At 44.4% G+C, this 12996-nt stretch overlaps 1 protein-coding gene across 7 annotated transcripts in view; it reads left to right on the top strand.

Moving 5' to 3' along the window:
* Positions 1 to 12996, top strand: part of SLC17A5 (solute carrier family 17 member 5) — a 34319-nt gene that overhangs the window by 6623 nt on the left and 14700 nt on the right. For 2 of the 7 annotated variants that reach the window (XM_083608144.1, XM_083608143.1), the window contains exons 3-4: positions 9618 to 9814; positions 11536 to 11769. In XM_083608144.1, coding sequence (XP_083464270.1) covers positions 9618 to 9814; positions 11536 to 11769 — 431 coding nt within the window. Of the gene's footprint in view, positions 1 to 901; positions 1212 to 7193; positions 7787 to 9617; positions 9815 to 11535; positions 11770 to 12996 lie in introns of those variants that run through there. The other 5 variants (XM_083608139.1, XM_083608140.1, XM_083608142.1 and 2 more) reach the window with 5 other exon arrangements.

Raw genomic sequence — 12996 nt, 5'->3', positions numbered from 1 at the left:
AAAGCAGAGATTCATGGGTATTTGTTTACATGTGCACATACAACTTCTGTGATCTACCACACTTAAACAAAAGAGCAGTCCAAAAATTAAAACAAGTGATGTCTCACTCCAACCTAGGCAAAGATTTAGAGTTGTTCAAATGAAAGTGCAGGCCTGGCCAGTGAGCAGGCTGAGCTGTGGGTCCTTGCCTGCCTTCCTTCAGAACTGACAGTTGTTAGTTCAGGAATCCTCAGATCTGGAAATCAGCAGCTTAACAGCCTTAACGTGTAGCATGATAAAAATATATGGAATTACGTTTTTGCGTACTTATCACATTTAGCATAAGTTGCATTTTACTTCCCTCTGACCTCAGTCCTTTCCTTTCGACAAACCAAGGTATAGCGGCAAGGAGGGGAGCAGAACTTAGGCTTGAGGGGTCTATATTGCTTTTTGGTAGGACCCGGAGATCCACCAATCAGACCCAGCTACTAACGATATACATACTGTACACTCAAATTCTTAACGCAGGCATTTGCATCTGAGCTCACCGTCCTTCCACACTCCCAGTCACCTTTACCGCCCGCCCGCTTTCTTCATTTCAGTAGGAAAAATTAGGTGAAAGGTATTTTATTGCTGCCATTATTAAATGATTGGGGAGTCATAAAACCTCGCTTATCTGCGGCAAGCTACCCAGAGATAAAGTCCTGTTCTTCCGCCTGCACATCACGAGTCAACGCCGGGAGGAATCCAGCGGCGATTTGGGCGACGCCGGAGGGGCTTCCTTCCATTGGCTGCCTTAGGCAGCGGCATCCTCAGCCGCCGCCTTTTACCCCAGCAACCAATCAGCAGAAAGGCTTCTGCCCGCAGCAAAGATGGCCGAGGAGGAGGGCGGGGGAAGGAAAACAAACCCGTTCCATAGGCGCCGAGCCGCCGAATCATGGTAGCGGCGGGACTTCCGCCCGGCTCGAAGTCACGTGCCTGCTGCTTGCCTAGGCTTTTCTGGCAGCTGACTTTGGTGGGAAGCCGCCGACAGACGGGCTGGGTTCGTCTTGGGAGCCCTGGTTTCGCGTTTGCTTTTGCCCTGAAGGGGAGCATGCAGACCCCGGAACCCGAAGAGGCGGAGGAAGAAGAGGACCGTACCCCGCTCCTGCAGCGAGAAGCCCAGCCCACTGGCAAGGCGGGTGAGAGCAGCGGCTGGAGGGACCGCTTGCCCCCCAGCGCACACCTCAGTCGTGATCCTCCCGCCCTCTTTTTGTCTCCAGCAGCCAGTTCCCCTCGCTTTGAGGAGCTGTGGGGTGTAGGCGAGTTGGCGGGAGAGGGACATTTCTGTGGGGGCGCCTCCACCGTCTCCAGTACCCTGTGGAGAGGTGTCTTAACAGTCCCGGTCCTGTGCAGGTTTGCCAGTAGCTAGCAAACGCAGCATTATCCCCCTTTATTCGGAAGGAAGTCCTGACTTCCCAGGACTGCCGTCTGTCGCCATGAGTATCACCGAGTCCATCGACGACGGCGACCAGCTTCAGAGGGGTGGTCGGCGACAGCAAACGCGGGGAGAGGTCTTGTGGCACCGTGAAAGCTAGCGGGTTTATTATACTTTCGCGGGCTACGTTGCATTTGGGTGAACAGTTGCCTTCACTTGCCAGCTACACACATGCATACGCAGATGTCGAGGGAGAAACCTCAAAGTGTGGGTTCAAGAGTCTATGAAGTGTTAAGGCAATTTACAACCACACAGTAGTAGTAATAATACATATATCTGAGTAGCCCTAGTCACTGTGGGCAGCTTCCACAAAATATAAAAACATAATGAAACATCAAGTTGTTTAACAACTTTTTTTAAAACAACTACAACAACAACTACAGATAGTAGCCCAGAGCAGAGATCTTGAAATTACAGACTGATTGTTGTGAATGATTGGGCAGGCTTATCATGTATACATTACAGTGGTACCTCTGGTTACGTACTTAATTTGGTTACATACTGCTCCTCCCTGAAGCTCCGTTCTTAACCTGAAACTGTTCTTAACCTGAAACACCACTTTAGCTAATGGGGCCTCCCGCTCCTGCCACACCGCTGCCATGCGATTTCTGTTCTTATCTTGAAGCAAAGTTCTTAACCCGAGGTATTATTTCTGGGTTAGCAGAGTCTGTAACCTGAAGCGTATGTAACCTGAGGTACCACTGTAGTTGTCGTGAACTGTTGAGTCCACTGTTTACAATTTGCCCCCTTATTCCTTTTTGTGTGTACCAAATAAGGATAATGCTTAATGCATCTGATGCGAACATAAGAAGCTGCATTATATCATTTTGCCCAGTATTGTATCCAAGGTTGTAGGTCTTCTCATATCTGCTACTTGAGTTTTTAAGCTGGAGATGCCAGAGATTGAACTCAAGTCCTTCTGCAAGAATAGCTATTGACCCTCCCCTAAATGGAATCTAATCTACAAAATTTATGCTCCATTAAATCTGTTAGGATGCTGTAATAATTTCTCTCGGTTAAGCACATAACTGCTGCCTGGAGCATGTATGTAAAGTACACTGCCTAGGAAGTAGTGCAGTTGAAGTCAGTGGGTCTTCATTCTTAAGAAACATGTTTTAAATACAAGCGCTTGCATGTTATAGATTTCCCATATAGAAGACATGTGTCTGCACACATGAGAAACTTTTCTGTAGGTGTTGATGAACAGGATGGTTACATACAAGAATGTCATGATCCTACACATGTGTTTGGTTGTTGCTTCCTTATGCTTAAACCGTGCAGCAAAGCTCCACTGAATGGTGGTGAAAAAATATTTTTAATAAATAAATGGATTGAGCACCATCCACACATGTGCAATTGTTGCATGCGATGTCTTTCAGCATTGTTGGTTTGTAAGTATTGGTGTGGTCCCTGATTATATAGTGTGCATGCTATCAATGCAGGAATTTTGTTCTGATTGACACTAGAGCAAGGCTTGCAAGACAAAAGGCAATAAGTCTTGTTTTGTTTTACTAAGTTGCTGCTCTTATCAGAGCATCCTAGAGATCGCTAGAAATAGAATGGTCAGGCCAGAAAACAAAATGTCTTGGCATATCAGTTAAGTGTTGTGTAGGGACTAGTTTGGGACGTGGGTGGCGCGGTCAGGGGTCCCTTTACCTTAGGGACTAGTTGCTATGGAGGATTGTTTACCTCTTATGCTGTATGACAAAACTGAGGGGAGTTTCAACTGTCAATTGTAATAAGGAATTAAAAGGGGGGGGGAATTAAAAATCAAGGCTAACACAAGCACCTTGCATGAGCCTAAGAGACTCTTTAAACTCCAGTGAGTATGTTTATATTGCTATGTGCATCATTTCCAGGTTTAACCATAGTAAATAAGGAAAAGAGAAGGGTTTGACTATTTGCAGAGCATTTAATTTACTGCAAATTGGAAAGCCAAAATTCTGTAACCCCAAAATGCCGAAATACACAATTTACTGTGAGTAGGGGGGAAATGCAGCCATGTAAACCATGCAAATACTTGGTCTGATCTATCATATTTTATTTAATTGATGCATGTTATTCATTATCAGCAGAAGAAACTAAAATGCTACCATGCTAGGTTGAATACTGTGACCCAATTACAAGACAGTGCAATAGTTGAGGTGACAAAGTGGTGTCTCAAGGAATATGAGCAAATATTTGGTAAGTGAAGAGGAAGAAAGCTGCAAGTTGTTTTAGACTGAGCATAGTCCTATACATATCTACTCAGAAGTAAGCCCCAGTGAACTCAATAGAACTTACTTCTGAGTAGATGTGTATCAGATTGTGTTGTTACCCTGGGCACTAAAAGCTCTCTTAATGAATTGGGGGGGGGGGGCTTTTTTCAATGATGTAAGCAACCCCTGAAAAGCTAGGACTGGTTTCTGATCCAAAGAAAAGGGGGAGGTAAACGCTTTGCAAAAAAGTTGTGTAAACATTTTAACAGGCACATCCAAGGGGGGTGAGGAAGAGAGAACATAAGCTGTGCAGCTGCAAAGTATTGGGCAAGTCCTTACCTACATAGTTGCATTTCACTACAGGGCCAGTGTGTTATACCAGAGCAGGGGTCGGCAACTTAAGGCCCTTGGGCCACAAGCGGCCCACGGGGGTCGTTTAACCAGCCCCTGAGCCGCCCACTCGGCGAGTCCCCACACGCTGCGCTAAACTGGCATAGCACGGCATGGGGACTTGCTTTCGCGGCACCGAAAATCGCGTCTGCGCATGCACAGATGCCGAAAACCACATCTGCACAGATGCAGGTGCTGAAAATCGCATCTGCGTAGACGCCAGAAATCGCGGGCACGCACACAATCTGGCCCACAGAGGGACCTTCGCTGGAGTGAACCGCCCCAGGCAAGGTAAACCTTGTTGTGCTTAGAGTAGGGAGATTTGCCTTAAAATTCCTGCTCCTCCCTGAAGCTCCCTAGGTGGTCTTTGGCTACTTGCTGTCACTCAGCCAAACCTGCTTCACAAGTTTATTGGGACAGCCCCTCAGTGTGGTCTTGGAAAAGGAGCAGCTTAAATATATATTTATTTATTTCACAAAATTTACATTATTCTTGATTGAAGTAAAGCATCAAAATAGTTTACAAAAATAATTAAATAATAAAACATCAGATTGTAATAAATGTTCTGTCTTCTATAAACTCTCTTGCATTTTGCTTGAAAAATATACCGTATTTTTCGCCCTATAGGACGCACTTTTTCCCCTCCAAAAATGAAGGGGAAATGTGTGTGCGTCCTATGGGGCGAATGCAGGCTTTCGCTGAAGCCTGGAGAGCGAGAGGGGTTGGTGTGCACCGACCCCTCTCACTCTCCAGGCTCCAGGAGAGCCGCAGCGCCAGCCCCACAAGGTCGGGGGACAGCGGGGAGGCGGAACGCCGCCATCCCGCTGTCTCCTGATGCGGTTTGGAGGCTGACGGCGGGGAGACACGTGCTTCTCCCCGCCGCCAGCCCCGCAAGCTCCGGGGACAGTGGGGAGGCGCAGCACGTCTTCCCGCTGTCCCCAGACCTAGTCTGCAGGCGGGCGGCAGGGAGAAGAGCTCTTCTCCCCGCTGCCTGCCCCGCAAGCTCCGGGGACAGTGGGGAGGCGCAGCGCGTCTTCCCGCTGTCCCCGTACCTGTTCTGCAGATGGGCGGCGGGGAGAAGAGCTCTTCTCCCCGCTGCCTGCCCCGCAAGCTCTGGGGACAGCTGGGAGGCGCAGCGCGTCTTCCCACTGTCCCCGGACCTGGTCTGCAGGCGGGCGGTGGGGAGAAGAGCGCTTCTCCCCGCTGCCTGCCCCGCAAGCTCCGGGGACAGCTGGGAGGCGCAGCGCATCTTCCCGCTGTCCCCAGACCTGGTCTGCAGGCGGGCGGCGGGGAGAAGAGCGCTTCTCCCCGCTGCCTGCCCCGCAAGCTCCGGGGACAGCTGGGAGGCACAGTGCATCTCCCCGCTGCCGGCCCCACAAGCGCCTGGGGGGGGAAATAAATTTTTTTTCTTTATTTCCCCCCCAAAAAACTTGGTGCGTCCTATGGGCCGGTGCATCCTATGGGGCGAAAAATACGGTAATTAGTGGAGCTCATTCCCACCTCCTCCAGTGGTGTATTTAGCAAACTGTGTCTGCTTGGTTCCTTCCTACCAGCCCATGGCGGGAACAAAGCACAAACCTTGGTTTAGCATTGCATACAAACTGGGGACCTTGGTTTGTTTTGCTCAAACCACTAAGCCAGGAACAAACTACCATGACATGCAAATACTGCCGTTGTGTCTCTCCTGCTGGCCCAACTGAGCTCATGACTTACTCAAAGTCACCCAGTCCATTCTTTGAGGAGGCAGGATTGGCCCTGGAACCAAGCCGAAAGCTCTGTCCCATAGATTAAACTTCCACTTGGTGTTTATTCATTTCTGACCAGCAGTATTTATCCTGAAAAATCACCTGGAACCTTAGCGCAAGTGCTGTTTGTATAGATCTATTTACATTGATTTGAAGAGAAGGACATGTTCCTAACGATTAAACTTAGAAAACAGTACATGCGGGTACATGAACTAGCATCTTGAGAGACAGTATACATCCAGTTACTAGATGCAAGAGAATGACCATATCTAGGGCTGCTTTGTTTAATTTATTGATCTGTTTAAAATGTTTAATAAACTGAAAATTAATTGGGCAGCAAAATTTAAATATATATTCTTTTCAATACAAATGCATATAAAATCTTGTTAAAAGAGGTATTCTTCCTTTTCTCACACAAGGGGGCTGGATGCTTCTTACAAGTTGATGCCTACTAGGAAATACATGTGCATTCTTTTTTAAAAAAAGTGAAGCAAACAATATTGCTTCAGAAATTCTGCAAAATTGAGTTGATTGATGATTTAACTAAAACTCGTATGATTTATTGATCAGGTTGCAACGTAGTTCCTAACCTGGCTTCCTGCCTTATTTCTGCGCTTCCAGAGACATCTGGATGGAAACAGAATGCTGGACTTTGATCCAATCAAACAAGATAGCTCTTAATCCCTTTCAGTCAGCTGCCTTTGTCCATTTCTACTTGCACTAGATGTTCACATTGGAAATCTTAAAATTGGTTTCCTTTTGCACTTGTGGCATAAGTGTTATACAATTGCATAAAATATCCTTTAAAGAAACAACAACACCTAAACAGGACAGTCTGTTATTAGACAAGGAAACAGCACAGAAGAAAAAATGTAGCAAAGTGATAAGGAAGCTATCCGTATAAATAAATAATTAAAAACCATTATTATAAGGATCTGTGATCCCACCATATGTAGCTCAGTCACAGTAGTGTTCGTTTATCCTTCCATAAAACATGGGTTTAAAAAGGCAATTAAAAGCAAGATTACAGTCCTGTCCTTTCTGGCAATGGCTGATCATGTTGAAATTTAAGGTTGTGTGTTGCTCCCTGCCCAGCACAGCATTGTCAGTTTTACTTCCCCATGTTTGATAAAAGTTGTCAGAGATCATGTCGAAGACCCAAATACTTGTCACAGTGTACATCCAGACCTGTTTTTTTTTAATGGTGAGAGATTAAAGCAGCACACCTATTCCGACTCCCTCCAAAAACCAAGGTGGTTTTCTCAGCAGCAAGCAATTTCCTATTCTTCTCCCCTACTCTGCATCTGTACAGCCCTGATTTCATTTGCTTGGGGGACAGGGAACAAGTAAAAGTTGGTTGAAAGTGGTGTTTCCTAAGTAGTAAACTTGCACTAACAGCTGAGAAAGGTAAATAAATGAATTTGATGCTAAACATTCAATTCAAAAATACTGTGTGTATAGTTAAGTAAGAAATCGAATGGCAATGGCTGAAATGCAGAATTTGGCATTTAGTGTTTACGTGGCAGTGGGGTTAGAGAGAGGCTATTGACTGAGAGCAGTGTGATGTGACGTGAATGGCAAAAGGCGGGTTGCTGAGGGAAGCAGAGCTGCAGAACAGGATATTCCACATCTACCAGGCAGAGGTTGATCTGGAAGAAAGCCAGAAGTGGTTTGTGAAAGCAACAATAGCTTAAGGTGGTCTTGCAGAAAGGCAGAAGACTAAGGATGTTATTAACACCAGTGAAGGCTCCTTTGCTGTTTAACGTTGGGCACTAGAACAGCAAGATAATAAACTTGCCATGCCATGTCTACTGTGCCTCATTTGCAGTAATAAATATTCAGGGCAACTTCCTCAAACTAAAAATGTTGCAGGAGCTTTCCGTTCAGATCATGGGAGCATTTCGATGATCCAGCACAACAGTAACTAGGAAATTAAAGGGAAATGTCTTCGAAAACAAGGTTGGTTGTGAAAGAAGTAGCTCCCGGGGCTGTTAATGGTAAGAATTTAATATTGTGCCTTGTGGATCTGAAGTTGTGTTGTGGCGTGTTATATTTTTTAAAAAAGATGTTTGGGGGGGGGGAGAGAATCACACAATCTTTTCCATAGTATAATAATCATGCAGCGAAGCAAATATGAGTAATATTTTTTGTATATTTAAAGTGAGATTTTGGTGAACATGTTGTGGTTTATTTGTATTTCATGACAGAAAAGTATATGCTAAGACATGTGGACATAATACTGGGGTGTGAGTTTTGTTTCCCCTTTAGGGTTGGATTTGGGGGAGTGGGCACTCTTGAGTAGCTGCCAGAATGCACACTTTGCTTTGTTTGTATGTATGTTGTATCCATGAGTGAGCATGTATTGAGCGCACTTCTCTTGTCATTTGCTTGAGCGTTTTACCCCACTATTTTTATTCCTTTGTACTATGATATGGAAACTGTGGCCCTTTAGATGTTGTTGGCCATGTTGGCTGGGACTAATGGGAGTTGGAATCTAACAACAGCTGAGAATGGGGCACTGGTAGTCAGTCCTGCTCCGTATATGGTTTGCTCACCACAATTTATCAAAAAATATAGCATAATTTCTTATGAAACGCCTTCAGGCCATACCTGCAAGCTTTTGGGGGTTGGTCATTTGAGATTCCTTAGCAGAGCTAAGAAACTATTGTGGGTAATGCACCACTAAGTCATACTCAGAGTAGACCCATAACTTTAGTAATTTAAGGTCATTGATTTCAGTGGGTCTACTCTGAGTATGACTTAAACGGATATCGTCTTCTGTTTCTCAGGCGCATTTTGTCATACCAGATGTGTCCAATAGCTTAGAGTTTCTTGGTAAAGGCTTGAAGTGCCTAATAAGGCTACATAAATAAATCAACCCTGTGATCTTATGAAAGATTACATCCCTTTAGCAAACGGTTAAAGTTCATGTTTATTCTAACTGAAATAATTGAACAATACATAAACATATACTCTCCTGCTTGTGAATTAATAGATAAGCCATGATTACTGTAAATCAGCCTTTACCAAATTTGTGCCCTCCAGTTTTGGGGGGTTGATGGGAGTTAAAGTCTAAAATGGGTGGAGACCCTCGTGACGTGCAGGCCAGCCTTGGTCCACAAGGCCATTTCCCTGTCAGTGGGTGACATCTCCTGATGGGTGGTGTTCAAATTTGCTGGGGGCTGCTTCATCAGCACATCCCCTGCAGAGAACACACTGGTGAAGCAGACCCCTGCATAGAGCAGATTGGCCCATCAACTGGTGAGCAGTGTCTGATCTTGCTTGGTGCTGCTTCACCAACACTTACCTGGGGGAAATGCGCTGACCAAGCTGCCGTCCACCCCGGCCAAAATGTTTTCCCATCCCTGGGCTACAGTTTCAAGAGAGCACATCCACACCATGGAGTCAATGGATCAATCCTGCTTCTCAGTGAACTCTTGAGAATTGTAGTTCTGTGAGAGGGGATAGGAGTCTCGTAACAATTCCCAGCACCTTTAACAAATTAGAGTTCCCAGAATTCTTTGGGCCAAACCATAATTGTTACAGTGGCATAAAACAACATACTGTAAATGTATAGTGTGGGTGTGACCTGACAACTCAACATTTTGTGGCTACTGAATATTCTCAGTCCACGCTGGATGGTTTTGGTGGTGTGTCCCCCAATTAGTCCATTGTCTGCATTTTGGCTTATATGAGAATGAGTCTGGGGGAAAAGCCAAGACTTCTGGCCCTTCTGCCTTTGTTTCAGTTAAAGATAGTTGCTAGCCAGAGTTGTGGGTTTTTTTTTTTACATTAACGCTTTTTAATGCGCATCACTTTTTCTTTTAGCGCCAATATGCTGCTCTGCTCGCCTCAGCTTAGCGGTCTGGGCCTTCTTGGGATTCTTTCTCTTATATGCACTTCGTGTCAATTTAAGTGTTGCCCTGGTGGACATGGTAGAATCAAATGCAAGCTTGACCAAAAATACTTCTTCAAATGTGTGCAAAGAACATTCTTCTACCCCAGTTGTTCCTCGTAACACTACGGTAAGTTTTACCAGATCTACTTTTGAGAATGTGAACTGTCTTAAAGGGTATGTGTTTTAAATTATTATCTCTTCAAGAGCTGGCGGAATGCCAGTATTGATGGGGGTGAATAAAGGGTTGTATCCAACTAAGTTCTACTTAAGAGTAAACCAAATGGACGGTGTCCACAATGAGCCCACTCTACTAATTTCAAAGAGTATGACGTAACAGTGGGCACAACCTAAATACTCTTGCAGTGTAATCTGAGGCATTTACTTAGAAGTAAATCCAGGTGATTTTTAATAGGTTTTACTCCCAGTTAGGTAGGTATAGGATTTCAGCCTTACCTTGGACTAAGCCTCATTTGGTAAGACCCATTGAAATCATACTCCTACGTTCTGAATAAACGTACAAAGGATTGTGCAGAACATTAAATCAGCACCCCTTGTGAAATTATCCAATAGATCTTTAAAAGCAGTTATGATCAGAGGACTATATCTTATCTCTCAGCATTCTTTTGCATGATCTGTGCCTTCAAACAGCCTTTGAAGTTCTTCCTATCACAGAGATTCTGCTCAGATGATGCCACTATTTTATCTGCATCAATCAATCTGAGCTCTGACTCCTTACATAGGGTTGCTATACATCTGGAATTTCCTGGAAATTGCTGGGATTTGGCCACTGGAATCGGTGTGCGTCTGGGTGGAAATCACTATAATGTCCAGGAAAATCCAGACATGTGGCAACCCTTGTCAGAAGTATAGGTTTTGGTGAATTTTCTTGAAAATAGGTTAAAAACATCTTTGCCCCCCCCCCCAAGGCTCAACTTTTGTGTCCAGAATTTCACTTTTCAAAATACGGCTACCCTACCTTACAGTAATTCTTGTAGGAGTGTGTTTGTTTAAGGCAAGTAACATTCAGTCCTCATCAAATCCCTTTATAGATTTTTGCTGCCTCCATTCTGCCTCCAGAATCACACATACACAACAGAATCACTCCCTTCCTGTGTGATGTGATGGATGCTACTGTTCTGAAAATAAAAAGATAACACCCTGGAACCTAGGATAATGCCCTGACAACCCTAGAGAACTGCTGTCAGCCAATATAGACGATAATGACCTAGATAGACCAATGGTTTGACTTGTCATAGGGCAGCTTCCAATGTTGTACATAGTACAGGCCAACCTGGACTCTACCACAATAATGTAAATGAGGTAAATTTGGGTGGTGTTTTTTTTAAAAAAACTTATTGTACAGCCTATAGTTGTTTAAAGTTTGTAAGTCTGTCAAGTGTGGTGGTTCATACATTAAATAAAGAAAAGAAGAGGAGAAGGCTTTGAAATCAGTTGATATGTGATTATTTTTTATGACACTGTGACTGGGCTTTGCTTGCTTTAGGAGCCTGGTTGACAGAATGAAAACAATTAGCAGGATATTAACCAGCTATGTATATTTTAATGTCATTGATCTAAAAAAACCCCAACAATGTGGTCACTCTTTGGATGTACATAGGGAGTTCTTTCCATGCGTCCCATGAAAAATGAGCACGTAGTTCCCCATGTCCATGACGGGCATGTGGAAAATATAGTTTGTAAGCCACTCTGCAGTTAGCAATGTATGTCACTGATAGGTGTGCAGTGTTGCTGGATGGGGAGCATGCAGTCCTTTGTTGTATCTTCCTGTGATGCAAGTGGCGGGGTGGAAACCAGACCTTCATGTCTTTTTCTCTCCCTCCCTTTCAGGGGAAAAAGTATCCATGGGATGCAAATACTCAAGGCTGGATCCTTGGTTCCTTCTTCTATGGCTACATCATTACGCAGGTTCCTGGTGGATATCTTGCCCGCCAGTTTGGCGGAAAGAAGCTGTTGGGGTTTGGCATCCTGGGCACTGCCATTTTCACCTTGTTCACACCTTTGGCAGCAGATATGGGAGTCGGGTACCTCATAGCTGTCAGAGCTTTGGAAGGCCTGGGTGAGGTAATCTCTCCTTCTCCGCCCCCTTTAATTGTTGTTGTTGTTAAGAGTTTCAAAACAATTACTTTGTAAGTACATTAACAATCCCCTGTAATGTTGATAAATTACATTAGGTCAGTCTTTTCCAGCTTGGTATCTTCCAGATGCTGCATGTCTCCAACTCCAGTCAATCCCAGCTCTAGCCAGGCAGTGCCCAGATGTGAATGGAGTCCAAAACACCTGGAAGTCACCAAGTTGGGATCAACCACTCCATAGGGATCTGGTTGGGCACTTTGCAAATAGGGTGCTGGACTAGATGGGACCTTCGTCTGATCTAGCTGGGCTCTGCTCGTGTTCTTAATAGCACTTTTCTTACTTGAGTTTTCCATTGCTGCCGCTTCAGTTATAGTTCCACTGGCCTCTTGCGTGCTCTTATATTTTTTTCCAGCAGATAGACAGATGGGCATGAATCTGAGAATTGAGGGTTCCTTCCTCATTCCCAGTTTTCCTTACACCCACCTTAAAATGAGCATGTCTTCTATGACTTCATTGTGAGGACGAGCATATTGTTAAGATCATAGAGCACCACGTTAATGAGAAATGGTATATTAAGGGCTACGTGAGGAGCTGATATGAAAGATATGCCGTTCCTCTGTGGCTGTGCAACTGATCAAATGGCATCTGCAGAGCTTGAATAGAGGGGAAGGAAGTAGGAAGTTGTGCCAGGGTGGGTGGACCTGGCACATAACTGAAATTTTGTTATGTAAAATGTCTTATGCATGCTCCCTTAAACAGTTGTGTATAGGCTGGGTTAAAAAATAAAATCTTTGTGTGGGCATTCCAAATTTTGCACCAAAAGCCTGAATCCTGCAACTGTATAAATTATGCAAGTTGAGCAGTTTTCCCTAATTTCTCTGACTATACATAATTTACTCTGCGATTTTTGTTGTTTTTATTTCTTTGTGAGAGGCAAAGAACTTCATAGGACAGCTTCGTTAAAAGGGAGGAAATGCGGAAAAGAATATTTTCAGGAAGCTGAATTCTCCACCCATTGCCACATTCTGTGCTCTTGCAGAATTGCAACATAAATCCAGCCCTTCCCTTAGCTCCCTGGGTTTAATATGATGCTTTAATATGCTTGTGACCTCTTTGAAACTTAATTGTTTATGAACATTTTTATTCAAAGTTCACATAGTTTTTATTAGATTTCTGGTTTAATTTAGGGGAATCTGGTTGTTTTTTTTAACCTGG

The sequence above is a fragment of the Podarcis filfolensis genome, assembly GCF_964270895.1.
Source record: "Podarcis filfolensis genome assembly, chromosome: 3".
Lineage (NCBI taxonomy): Eukaryota > Metazoa > Chordata > Lepidosauria > Squamata > Lacertidae > Podarcis > Podarcis filfolensis.
This window is presented reverse-complemented; position numbering and strand designations above follow the sequence as displayed.